We start from the raw sequence: 13,800 nt of genomic DNA, 5'->3' as shown, positions 1-13,800 counted from the left end.
ACTGCAAAATATTTATATACGGGAAACAAAACAAAACAGAAAAAAATAAAAATTTGGTACAAAAAAATAAACTAGTCGACGCATTAAACACAGAGGAAAAGTAAGAAGGAGAAACCATCTTTTAGGAAGACCTAATGTCAAAGAGATGATACTATACAGATACACAGAGGAGTTTCCTAAATATGGTCATAATTAGTTCATAATTAGTTCATAATGACTGTGGGAGTCACCGAAAGTAAAAAATAAAGAATAAAAACGTTGGGCTACTGGGGTGACTATTGTGTTTTGTGATTGCAGGAATCAAGGATGATGTCTTGCAATAGTTGTAGTCACAGTGAGCTGAAGGCACAGTTTCTGCATGTTGCATCTGTGCTGTTAAATTCATGAAGTTCTTCTTTCCAAAATCAGTTTAGGATCATCCTTTTAACGCATAAAAGGGGAAAAATGTTGGTACAAATATAAAATGAGCTATACATGGCCAGAAAAACACCCAGGTTTCATCTTTTAACGGATTTTCTCTCTAAATGGTAATCATCTTGGTTGTGCTGAAATACATTTCTTTAAGTGCTTTTGTGCAGCTCATCGTTTCCTTAAACAGTCAGTTATTTTTTTAAAACGAGGTACTGGCTGTAAAATGGACAGAAGTAAAACTACTGTTGCTTTGAGAAAAGCTTTTAGACACCTCAGACCTTTACAGAATATTCTATTCAGAGACTCTAGTAACGGATTTTACAAAAGAATAATAATAAAATTCTTTAGTATTATTAATACTATTATTTCATGATTATTAATAATATTATTTTTTGGCTATAATTGACCACAGTAGGCTAAACATGTATCTTTGCCAGTAATTTCAGGTGTTGTGCCATAAAGAGACTTTTAGAAGCAGATTAGACGTCTATAGGGAACGCGCAGCTAGTAAATGCTGTGCATCTTAGTTACAAACCCTGCGCACCCCTGCAGTCAAATAATCGGTTTGCGGCAGAAAGTCACTTAATGGCACAACACCTGCTTTCAGAGGTAAATATGTATTAACAAATCATTCTGTTTAGTTTATGAAAAACTATGAAAACTTTGCATGAAAGATAAAAAAATAACTAAATTAACTCCAGAAGAAAAATGATTTTTTTTCCATTTAATTACTAATAGCATAAACATTCTGAATTTAAATCAACATGGCAGCCTCCTTTTAAGTGAGATCTTGTAGTTTTCTGTCTATGCAAGCTGGGAGTGAAGAGGAGGAGGAGGGAGAGGAGGAGGAGGAGGAGGGGGGAGAGGAGGAGGATATCGTGTGCGTCAGTAACTCAAACATGTTCCAATAACGGGATGTGTTATCTGCTGCTATTTGCAGTTTCTGTAGCCAGGCGAGCTTGAGCAAGAAGCTGCTGCAGCTCCTTCTGGTGCTCCTCTGTGATGGAAACGCTCTCATCAGAAATGACTTCTGCATGGCAACTGGCAGAGAAGAAGGTGAGCACAGGTGTTTGAAAGTTTACCTGTCCAGGGGGAATTTGAAACGATATCAGCGTTAGGTATTTTAGAGGTTTTAGACTTCTTTCCTACTGTAACTTCCTCGCTGCGTTGCTTTGTTTAGGAAAGCGCTGATTTTGGCTCAACACTCATCATGCCAAAGTCAAGGTGTTCCTCTGAGCCTCAGCTCTGAGGAGATCAAGGATGGCAGGAGGCTTCAAAAGGAGTATAAGGGTGCAGAGGAGGTTGTTTATGGGGCTGCTTACAGTCACTGTGGTGCTGGTTTGTGATCTGAACTGGCTGAGTTTGAAGGAGCAGGTTGGAGTCAAAGCCCAGAGCAATGAGAGAAGAGTTTTGGCACACATCCCCGGTGACATAATCATCGGAGCTTTGTTCTCTGTCCACCATCAACCACCTGCTGACAAGGTACCTGTTGTAAATGTTAATGCATTTGTGCATTTCCCATGTGGAAGTGATAATAATTCTCTTTTTTAGGTACATGAGAGAAAATGTGGAGCTGTGCGTGAGCAGTATGGGATTCAGAGAGTAGAGGCCATGATGCACACTCTGGATCGGATTAATGCAGATTCCACAATCCTTCCCAACATCACCCTGGGCTGTGAGATCAGGTCAGCAAACCATCAGGAAACGTGTCACATTGTTCTTCTTTTGCAGCAAATTTCTTTGAAGGAGAAGGTAAATACTGCAGGAGGAAATTGTGGGGAAAAAACAGGTCAAATATGCCCTTGTGGCTCATCATCTGTTCTACTGAATGTTCAAATCCATTTAACATAGATTATCAGGATGTCAGTCTACAAAATAAATCTCACAGTATAACAAAATATAGGACAGCAGTCAGAAGTCTTATATCAGCACATTTTAGCACAATGTGCTATTATTAATTTCCTCGCAAATCAGATAGCAGTCACAGAGATAGTACACACACAAGAATATATGCACAGAGCAGAGAGATACTATACAACAAAAAAAAACAATACAAAAAAAGAAGATTCTGGTAGATGAACCACAAAAACATCTTGTTTGGAAAGAGTCACTACACTAGAAAGTCTAAAGAACTTTTGATTTTGGAAAAAGTCTATAATGTAAGGCACTAAAAATGATCTTGTCTTATCTTAGATATGGAGGATTTAGATTTTTTTTTACAGAAAGTGTAAACTACCTGTTGTTTTTGTTTTACAAATTTCAGAAACAATTAGGTGGTTAATCCATAAAAAGCAAGAACTTTTAAAAATCTTAATTTTCCACTGAGATGAATCCAGTGGAAATAAAATGTGATTTAAAAAAAATGATAGCTTAAAACCTTTGTTTATACCAGGGACTCATGCTGGCACTCTGCAGTAGCACTGGAGCAGAGCATTGAGTTTATCCGTGACACACTGGTCTCCAGCGATGATGAAGAGAGCCAAGGCAGATGCTCCACTGAAGGAGGGAGTGTTCTTCTTCAGGGCAAGAAACCCATTGTTGGACTAATTGGACCCGGATCAAGCTCTGTCGCCATCCAAGTGCAAAATCTCCTCCAGCTTTTTAATATTCCTCAAATAGCCTACTCAGCCACAAGCATGGATCTCAGCGACAAGGTGAGCCTACAATGGTTTAAACAGACAAAGTATCAGGACAGGCTCGTAAAAATGTTTTACAGCATTGTTATCATTGCTTAATTTGAGTAGGACAATGTAAGTTATTGTGGATCAATAAGCAAATGAGAAGAAAGATGTTTTAAATGCAAACATGTGAAGGTGGCCGTCAAAATCATCTAGCGTGCAAAAAAAATCCTTTCCAAAAGAGCCTGTTTAAATACTTCATGAGGGTGGTGCCATCAGACATGCAACAGGCCAGAGCCATGGTGGACATCGTCAGGAGGTACGGCTGGAGCTATGTGTCTGCGATACACACTGAGGGTGAGACGGCACTTGTGCATCTTTTCCATCATTCTTTCATTTGGATGTGATTGAAGTCTGATTGTTGCATTTGCATTGTCTGCTTGTTGTACACTAATTTTAAAAATCTTTATTAAAAGTTTAACCTCAATCCTTTTTTTTAATCTCTAGTCTTATTGCTAAATTTAACTTTTGCTGCAGAAAAATCTTTGTAAACATAAGACGTTCAGAGGTTCTGCAGTATAGTTTTTGCAGTATAGTAGAGTTTTACAAATTTTTCTCCAAGTTTGTCATTTATGTTTGATTTTCCTTTTTTATTGCCAGCAAGAAAAAAAACATCATTTTATAAAAAAAAGTGGCTCAAAAATTAGCATGGACTCACAGAAGGGGCTAAAATGATGGCAACTTCTTTTAAAGTTACCTTAAAACAGCTGCCACATGGAGGCATTTAGGAAATTTAAAGACATACAAATTCAGCAGAAAAAGTCCATGAAATATGTGCAAGTAAAGAGGAAACTGCTGGTGCATCATTACCATTTATTTCTGTTCCCTTGAACTTTTTGCATCTGTTGTAAGGGCTCAGGACCATTGATGTATGAAATAAATCCCTGTAGATAAGTGCTAAATCTTGACTGTAGTTTTATATACCAAGCTGTTTTTAAGGAGGATTTAAAATAAGTATTTTTTGAGCCAAAAGCCTTTTTTTTATGATAAAACGCAGTTGAAAGTTCCTGTTTTGAAAAACCATGTGTTTATGTTGGACTCTATCCTTTTTTTTTTGCCCTTTTTAAAGTCAGTTAGCGGTGGAAATGGGTCAAAAGGATCAGACTTTTCACCGCTTAGTCATGCATTTACATGTAGTTGTTTGATAAGGTGGTTTAGTCGCAAAGACAAAAATAATACTTACAGTTTTGCAAAATATATCTAGCTTTAATCAGCATTACATAAATTATTTTATGGCATGCGTTACCTAAAAGGTTTTCACTGTCATATGAAGAGCTGCCTTTCTTACACTTTACGCACTTGCAGTAATAAAGTGGATGGCCCAGTAAATAATAGCAAATTAGAAATTATAGTAACCAAACACCAGCAGAAAATGGGTGACCTACTTTTCAGCAAAATCCGTAAACTCAGCCATCAACAGTTCCCATGGTAAAGACGACTTCCCCAGACTCTTGCTGTGTTGGCACTACTGTATTCATTTTCTTCTGTGCTAACATTAGTGTGAACACAACTAAACAGGATTAAGAAGTTTCCTGGAATATATTTGATTTACAAATTACCATAAAAAAACAAGTTTAGCCTTGTTTTCAGGGCTTTAATAAAGAAACCTGTTAACATTTGTGTTTATTTATAACATTCTTAGGTAACAAATGCCCAGTTAATATGTTTTTCTTCGTCTGTAGGTAACTATGGTGAAAGTGGAATGGAAGCATTTAAAGACATGGCAGCAAAGGAGGGAATCTGCATCGCCCACTCTGATAAGATTTACAGCAATGCAGGAGAACAGAGCTTTGACAAACTACTGGAAAAACTCAGAGGTCATTTGCCCAAAGCTAGAGTGGTAGCCTGCTTCTGTGAGGGGATGACGGTCAGAGGCATACTGATGGCCATGAGACGCCGGCGTTTGGTCGGGGAGTTTCTGCTGGTTGGCAGGTGAGGGGCTTCCTCTGGGTTTTAAAAACTATGACTGGATGTCACACCAGAACTGAGATTTTTTTAATTTACAAGTGGCTAAAAAGGAATTTTTAAGTGTTTCACTTTCTAGTCTTGACGTTACAGGTAAAAATCTTTTTTCAGAAGTACATCATCATCATCATCATCTTGGACCATCTTTGTCCTTTCATCGTCACCACTATCATCGCCATTTTGACATATTCACCCCCCCTATCGTGGTCTTGGAAATAGAAGGTATATTTTGTACTCTTTTCCCCATGTATTTTACCAATCAATATCTACACTCTAAAAACATTGAGGTTATTTTTCAGCTCAATTATTGGGTTTTTATTATTGGAATATAATGTTGGGTAATTTTTGATGCAAAGCTAATTTTATGAGTTACTGTTGTTTCATTTTAACCAAAATTTTGTTTCCTTTTCTGAGTTAAAATAACCCAGAAAAACGTTAGTCCCTTGTTTAACCTCAGAGTTGGGTTAAAAACCAACCCAAATTGTTTTTTTTTAACTATTGAGGTTTTAGTGTGTATGTTTGATTCTAAATTAGACTAGTTTTTAGTCAGATAATAAAATTGTTTGAAATGCTTTTATAAAGGGAATTTGTGCTATTTTTAAGTGGTGACATTAAAAAAAAACTTTAATTACACCTGTTAAATCAAAAACATGTTTAATAAAAAAAAAATAAATACAAGAAAAAAGAAAAAAAGAAAAGAGGATTGAACTAGCAAGTTGTTTGACTCTTTCCGAGAATACCATGTTTTATTTTAAGGTTCATCTCTCTGGCTCGCTCGTGTCCTTGGTGTTCTATAAATGCCTTTCCTCATTAGGAGCCACATATGTAGGCTGTCGCTCAAATCTGACAGCAGGAAACATAAAATAACCTTGAACCACATATTACCAAATAATACACTCTATAGTTTTTGCATGCAAAACAACACTTGACATTTTTTTGTTTTTGATTTCTCTTGTTCATTTTACAATTTTGAAGTAAACTTAATAGCACTGACTTGTGTTTAGTATTTTCATGCTCTCATTTTGCATTCTGTCCTATGTCACAGTGACAAATGACAAGAATATGTGGAGTTGTTTTGGAAAATAGAGCAAAAGTACAGAGATGTAATCAGTAAACAAAAAAACAAATGTAAAAAATAAAAATAAAAAAGAAATGAAATTAAAAAACTTTGAAGTATTTCTGAAGCAGGGTTGGCCAGCAGGGGACAAAAATTAACAAAGGTAGCCATATTGAACAGCACATTTTTTGGTAGATTTTCTTTAAAAAAAAATCAAAATAGAGGGAGATTTGAATTATTCAACAGCTGTTAAGTGGTATTTTCTCTTAACTATCGGTTAATTTACAGTAAATAACAGTTTTACATTTATGAATCATGTAGCAGATGCTGAATGTCTTCCAGACATTTTCTGCACTTATTTTTGCATTGACAGTTGCCAGCAAAATCAAGCATCAAAAATGCTCCACCTAAATGGAATTAATGCAGTGTAGGATGCCTCTTTGGTGGGTAAACCATGCTTAAAAGCCTTTGCTTGATTCCACAAGTGGCATTTCTATCATCGATGCAATCTGGTTTACATTTATTTTCTTTAATGCATATGCATCCGTTTCATTTATGTTGCTTTGAGGGGAAAGCTCATCTATCAGATAAAAATGTGACTTTACACCCACAAATACTGTTATAGGGTGTATCAACATATCCTGTTCGTACTGTAAAGCTTTTTTTTTATTTGTACATTAAATTAAAATTTTTTATTTGTACATTAAGAATCCTATAGTGTATTTATTTTTTTATTTGTTTTATTTCTTCACTTGGTCTAAACATTTAAGTGAAAGAGGGCTAGATTTAAAGTTCAGAGCTTATTGTGTGCAAGCACGCCAGGGTGTGCACGTCTGTGTATGTGAGTGAGTCGATAATGCACACTTTTGCACTTTCGTCTGTCTTCAGGCATGTAGGTGGTGTAGAAGCATACTGCATACAGCATATTGGCCCCCCAGGTCGATGTGTGGGTTTCAGAGCGCTTGCTGAAGAGTGATTCAAACTATCTAGAGTCAAAGCTCTCTATGCTTCTAAATATCCGCTCCTGCTCGTGTACCATTTCTGTCCTCACTTCTCTAAGGATGTGTTATAAAATGATTTCCTACATCACCAGAAGCAGGCATTATAAAACGCCCACTCAACAGTTGTGTAACTCGAGCTTGGTTAGAGAAGTTTCCAAAAAAAACACACTCATTTCTCTCTTTTTTATTTTTTATTTCAAGTCGATTGGAAAAAGGTTTTTTTTAATGATGTGTTATGGCACATGCGTACAGAGGTGATCTACCCTTTGCCTTTGCTAATTTAGAAAGGAGACGCGTCCAGGTGCTGAATATAGAAGCAGTAGACAGCTCATTTTGAGACAGACTATAGAAAAACAAATAAAGACAATAAAAACATGTTTTTTTCTGAGTTTCAGTGGTAACAAAGGCAAAAATGTCTTTAAAAATTCAAAAAGTTTTTAATCCTAAATTATGAACATTCAAAACATTTTACAGTTAAATAAAAAATGCTGTCATAAATATAAACATTTTGATGAATGATGAATGATGAAAACTATAATGTCAAATCAATGAATTAATTTAAAAGAAAACTAGGGCAAAACAATGAACCAAATAAAAAAAAAGAGCACTTTTGCACCTCTTGTGGCTTCTGTGGCAGCTCAGATCAACTATGCATCTTATTGGTTTAAAAAAAAAAAAACACTGTGCACATTTATTAAACTGGTTCAAACTTTCTCATTGAAGGTAGAGGTTCGGTTTTTCAGAAGTAAATTTTGTGAACGACTTTTTTATTAGTGTTCACACTTAAATGTTTGAACTAATTCAGATCTTGACTGTTTGTCTGTGGTTTCACTTTTTAAGTTTTTTAAAGGTACATTGTCCCCCTGACAAATAACTGCAGCTTTTGTTTATTGTTGTGTTTCTCAGTAAAAAAAAAAAGTTCAGTTTTGTACTAAGCATACATCTTAGCAGGAACTTTAAAATCCATATTTCTTTCTCCCTGCTGGTAATTTTCCTAACATTTTGCTCATATCCTCCTTTAATATAGACATACACCTATTTTCATTCGATCTTCATTTGGTTTATTGGCTCATCACCAAGCAAGATTCCCATGATAATGTGTTTGCAGACCAGTGATTCATCACTAATAACATTGTTCATTGTTCAGATTAGTCTTTCTGACTTATTTGGCCACAATAACTGTTCCACCTGTCAGTTTGCTGATCTGTTTTTTCCTGCTGTGACTTGTAGTCTTGTCAGGTTGGTGCATCCCACACAAGAGAAAAACCTTAATGAAGTCTCTAACAGCTTTAATCTAGTCTTCCAGTAATATGTTGATTACAAAAAAAAAAAAAAAAAAACTAAAGCTGCAGTATGAACAATTGACTTTACTTACCTGAAAAAAGATATTCTTTAAAAAAATGTATTTTAACGTAAAAATATATTTGATTAAACTCTATCTAATAAATATTTATATATATATTATGTATATGGCACAATCAATTACTCATACATATTTTTACCATATAGTCATATAGTCAGAGAGCTCAAAGCTGCAAAAGAAGAACCAAATACAGCTACACACACAAACATACATTTACTCAGTTCAATACTGAGTGTCACTAATTTGATACCCAAAGCATTTCCATTTGGTCTCACCGCACATTTATATCAAGGTCAAAATTTCAAATGCAAACTAGGTCTGCAAATTAAAAAATAGGAAAAAATAGTAAACGAGGGGAAAAAATGGCAACAAATGTCTCTGGAGGCCATTAACAGTGATACACCTTTTCAATTTAATGCACATTTAAAAACTGCAGCTCTTTTTACAATTGCACTGAAATGTAAAAAGCTAAAATGTTGATTGCCAGTCTGCCCCAGGGCAGCTGTGGCTACAACCGTAGCTACCATCACCAAGTATGAATGAGGAGTGAATGAATAATGGACACAATGTAAGCGCTTTGGGTGTCTTGAAAAGCGCAGATAAATCCAAACCATTATTATTATTATTATTATTAATTTCGTGTCATGACAAAATTCAAGGTTTGTTTTAATTTACTTTATAAGAGAACTGGACTGAGTGATCCTTTTTCCGTATTCCAAACAAGAAGTACCTGCTGGTACAAAAAAGCCAAAATGCCTTAGACTTCTATTTAGAAATTTAGAAACAGTTATTACACTGTCATTGGATGTGTCAGAATAACCATTCTAGCTCTGATACCATTTTTAACAAGTTCTTGCTAATTCTATTCTTTTTCATACTAATTTTGAAAGTTATTTGTTATAAACTGGCCAATCAGATGCTTTAGTAAAAGCATGTGGTGCCGGTTGGCCCCCACCTTCAACGTTTGACAGATTCTCCCGACCTGCTTTAAGTGGAAGGGGTTGGACTTCATCAAGCTCACTCTCAACTGGCGACGGTAGCTGCCATAGAAACATTGATTCAGACCGACTCGAACCAATCGCTGTTTACTTATGTGGTCTGGCTCCAAAATGGCGACGCTGGAAGTAAGCCATTTTCAATGGGTGACGCCACCCTCACTCAGTCCAGTTCTCTCATACAGTCAATAAATCAAATACAGAAACAAAAATCATCAGAGAGATTTGGTTTTTGACTTATAAAGCAATGCTCATCCAAGCTTTTTTATTGTCAAAGTTAGACTCTGCTATATAGCTTTTATTTTCTGTTTACCTGCCATTTTGCCGGTCATGTTTACAGCTAGCTGTGTTTTTGTCTATTCCACTACCAAGTGACGGCTGGGCTGACAGGTACGACGTGACAGATGGCTACGAGAGAGAAGCAGCCGGTGGAATCACCATAAAGCTGAAGTCAGCTTATGTTACCTGGTTCGATGACTATTACCTGAACCTGAAGCCTGATGCCAACCCGAGAAATCCCTGGTTTCCTGAATTCTGGCAGCACCGCTTCCAGTGCAGGTTGAGAGGCCATCCTCAGGAGAACACGATGTTCAACCGTACTTGCAGCTGTTAGTACCTCACAGACGTAGCAACCTAATCTGTGGACGTGATGTGAAAAACATTTGTTCTCATGGATAAAACTGTGTTTTCTACAGGGAGAGAGTCTCTGCGCCACCAGTATGCCCAGGACACCAAAATGGGTTTTGTCATAAATGCCATATATTCCATGGCTTATGGCCTAAATGCCATGCAGCAATCTCTCTGTCCGGGGTATAAGGTGTGCAGATCACTTTTGTTTTCCAGCTCGTTCTTCATGGCATTCACATTGTTTGATCTTCCCTAGGGTTTGTGTGAGAATATGAGACCCATCGATGGTCGCAAACTCCTTGATTTCCTAATGAAAACCAATTTCACCGGAGTGTCCGGTGAGACCATCCTCTTCGACCAGAATGGTGACTCACCTGGCAGGTGAGGATTCTCCAATAAAACAAAAACAGGGGGCTTGGAGGCAAATCAGATGAATGAAAAGCATACCAACATGTGCCTCAGGTATGAAATCATGAACTTCAAGCAGATTGGTGAGAACGAATACTCTTACATCCATGTGGGAAGCTGGGATCAGGGAGGACTTAAGATGAATGATGAGGAAATCTGGAGCAACAGCAGTGAAGTGATCCAATCGGTCTGCTCTGAGCCCTGCCAGAAGGCCCAAATCAAGGTAAGAGGAGCCCTGTCAACTCAACGTTTTTTTTTAACAGAATGCTTTAAACATGAAAGTTAAACTTTTTCTCAGCTTTTTACAGAGGTTTTGTGTATTTTATTTACATACAAGCCGTCATTTGTCAACCACTGACAGCAATAAGTTTAATTTTATTATTTTAAGATTACAAGAAAACAGAACATTATAAAAACCCAGTTTTTCTGTTATTGTCTTTTTCGTCCTATGATAATCGCCAAGCAAAAGGGGCTCCTAAATTTAGGATCTGTCAAACAACCCACACAGCAGTCTTAAATTGATCCCACGGGTTTACAGTCCTAAAAAAGATAGCCCAATAAAATAATCAAGTCCATCAGGGACTGAATTCAGCCTTTTGTTCAGATCTTAATCATATCCCATATGTCCTCCTCTACAGATGCCCCCCCCAGTCTGTCCAAATCACAAAGAACGCTTCGTTCTCTTTTTTGTTTTGTTTTCCCAGAAGTTTATCAGAAAAACCTCATTAAGCAGTCAATACATGCACTTTGTAGTTTGGCAGGTAATGTAAAAAAGTACTTATAGTTTAAAAAGATGTACGATTTTCTAATTTCCAAAATTCAGAACAAAAAAAAAGGAAAAAAGGAAAGATGTGTTTCAATTTAAGAACTAAGGAAATACAATCTATAACATTCAATTAAACAAAACCAAATCACAGTCGAAATAAATGTTAGATAAGAATTGCTCTAAAAATAAAATCAATGAGCCTTGTTGCTTAAATCCACCTATCTAAATTTGGAACTTGCAAACTTGTCAGTGTCAGTGTCCTTCCATACTGAACGCTTTAACGTAAGCCACAAGCACACATATTATAAAGAAAATATGTATATATATGATAGATACAGTATATATATATATATATATATATATATATATATATATATATATATATATATATATATATATATATATATATATATATATATATATATATGTATGTATGTATACAGTATATATGTGATGGACTACTCTTAATGGGTCTTTTTGTAGTCCATTTAAAAAGCCAAAAAAATCAAATGTAAAAGAAATCTGCAGATACAACTGTGTGACGTAACATAAAAACAGGGAGTGAAAACTGCTTTGCGTAGAATTGAAAAATACCTACGTAAGAAACTAGTTCTAGCTATATTATTCACACAGAAGAAATAAAGTTTTATATCATGAATCAACTTCAAGTCATTGTTGCCAAGTTTCCAGCTGACCATCATCATAGTTACTTAGTTCATGAACTGGAAACAGAAGCAAGAGCAAAGGGAAAAAAAGAAAACAAATGAATGTTGGAACTTTATTCTTAGTAAAACTAATTGTTTATTTATAAAATATTTGAATATTTTTAGTTATAAAACAATTATGAATACACTTATAATTATAGATTATTGCTGCACTAACCTTTTGAACAAGATAATATGATAATAAATAAATAAAATCAAATCTATGATTCTTGAATGTATATGAGTTGTAAGGAAATCTGAAATCCTAAAACAAAACCTTATTAATCTTTTCTTATGTTACAGGAGAGTGTAACACAAATATAGCAGTGACGTGGTGGTATAAAGTGTCGGTCATTATAAAGCCACAAAGCAGAGCAAGAAAATGTACAAAAAATTAAAACCTAACACCATCTCAATCTAAGTAATCAGCCTCTATCTTTTCTGAACTGCATAAGAAAACTTGCCCTGTTCTCATTTTTCCACAGTCCTTAACAATTTTACTTCCACCACCACAATTAACTTCTCAGCAAATCTGAGCAATTCAGATGTTTATATTTTTTTCAGATATTCCTGGAATTTGAAATGCATCATCTCTATCTTGTATATTTCATGAGTACCATTTATCTGGCCTTTTAGTTGAAAAATAAAACTCTTTACCAGCCTAAATATCTGTTTTAAAAAAAACATAACTGTTCATATCCTACTATATCGTTTTGATCAACTAACCAACTTTGAACCAAAACGGCTTTTTTTGATCATTTTCCATCTTGTTTTTGTGCCACCCGCGGTCCTTGCAGCCACGGCCAGAAACATCATCAAACAGCTACAGATGGTGCAGAGAAAGCAGCAAGACATCTTACAAAGACCAAAGGAAGTGGTCATATCCCCCCAGTACCAAAGCTGACAGTAATTCAAACAACGGATTTATAAAATACTGCTGTCTGAAACCCATAAACAAACTGCCACTTTAAAATGTTTCAGCAAAAATGATCTGGAAATCTTTTAAAAATAAAACTGGGGAGAAACAATTTGACTGTTGCTCCCGCTGCTGAGCTTAACTTTACAGATTCATTTAATAGTCAGCTGGTTATCTAATTTGACATATTTGACGCCAGAATTTATTCATTTTGGACAGATTAAAATAGAAGAAAAATCATCATGTAACCAGCAGAGTGTTGCCAAGAACAACATTTTAATGCCCATCATGCTCTAGCAGCTATTTAGCCATACAGGTGAAATGTATTAATGTTTATCACAGTATTTCCTTATAAGGGGAAAGAAGGGACAAGCCATGTAAATATGAAAAATTATTAATAACCTTTCCCATATAGATGCATCAAAATGGATCCTCAATCATTTAAATGAATATTCTTGTGGTTTATTTTAAAGCTGGGGTGCAACAATTCATTTTTTAATAATTTGATTCATGTCATTATTTCTTTTCTGATACTATTTATAGTCAGTGTTGGTTCGTTTTGAACGATCCGATTCACTGACCTTAAATCGATCCAGGACATCTTTAACCAAATATTCATCCAGTGTGACTAAAGAGTGTGGTAGAATGTTCTAATAATGTTCCCTTTGGATTGTTTTGATGTGGTTAAACAACAGTGGGTTGAATTAAACAAACAAAAATGTAAATGGATTTGCCATTAATTCTTGCTTACACGTATGTTTGTACACATGTTTAATTTACACTTGCAAGAAATACAAGGCGTGTGTAACAATTCCCCTGCGGTCAAATGACTTTGCTAAATTTCAAAGTATTTCCACACATTAGACTGTAATGATGGTTTGATCAGCCATCAAACCAAACAAGTGCCCA

At 35.6% G+C, this 13,800-nt stretch overlaps 1 protein-coding gene across 2 annotated transcripts in view; it reads left to right on the top strand.

Annotated features, from left to right (window-relative positions):
* Positions 1-1,312: 1,312 nt before the first annotated feature.
* Positions 1,313-13,800, top strand: part of grm5a (glutamate receptor, metabotropic 5a) — a 28,199-nt gene continuing 15,711 nt past the window's right edge. Inside the window, exons 1-10 of one of the 2 annotated variants that reach the window (XM_004076311.5) lie at positions 1,313-1,467; positions 1,592-1,893; positions 1,963-2,096; positions 2,804-3,065; positions 3,272-3,386; positions 4,772-5,021; positions 9,843-10,078; positions 10,166-10,287; positions 10,354-10,478; positions 10,560-10,728. In XM_004076311.5, the coding sequence (XP_004076359.1) occupies positions 1,672-1,893; positions 1,963-2,096; positions 2,804-3,065; positions 3,272-3,386; positions 4,772-5,021; positions 9,843-10,078; positions 10,166-10,287; positions 10,354-10,478; positions 10,560-10,728 (1,635 nt within the window). In that variant the 5' untranslated portion in view covers positions 1,313-1,467; positions 1,592-1,671. Of the gene's footprint in view, positions 1,468-1,591; positions 1,898-1,962; positions 2,097-2,803; positions 3,066-3,271; positions 3,387-4,771; positions 5,022-9,842; positions 10,079-10,165; positions 10,288-10,353; positions 10,479-10,559; positions 10,729-13,800 lie in introns of both variants that reach the window. The other variant, XM_078931113.1, reaches the window with a different exon arrangement.

This window comes from Oryzias latipes, chromosome 14 (assembly GCF_053564925.1).
Source record: "Oryzias latipes strain Hd-rR chromosome 14, Olatipes_Hd-rR_3.1".
NCBI classification, from domain to species: Eukaryota; Metazoa; Chordata; class Actinopteri; order Beloniformes; family Adrianichthyidae; genus Oryzias; species Oryzias latipes.
Note: the sequence above shows the minus strand (reverse complement) of the source record. Positions and strands in the feature narration are given on the sequence as shown.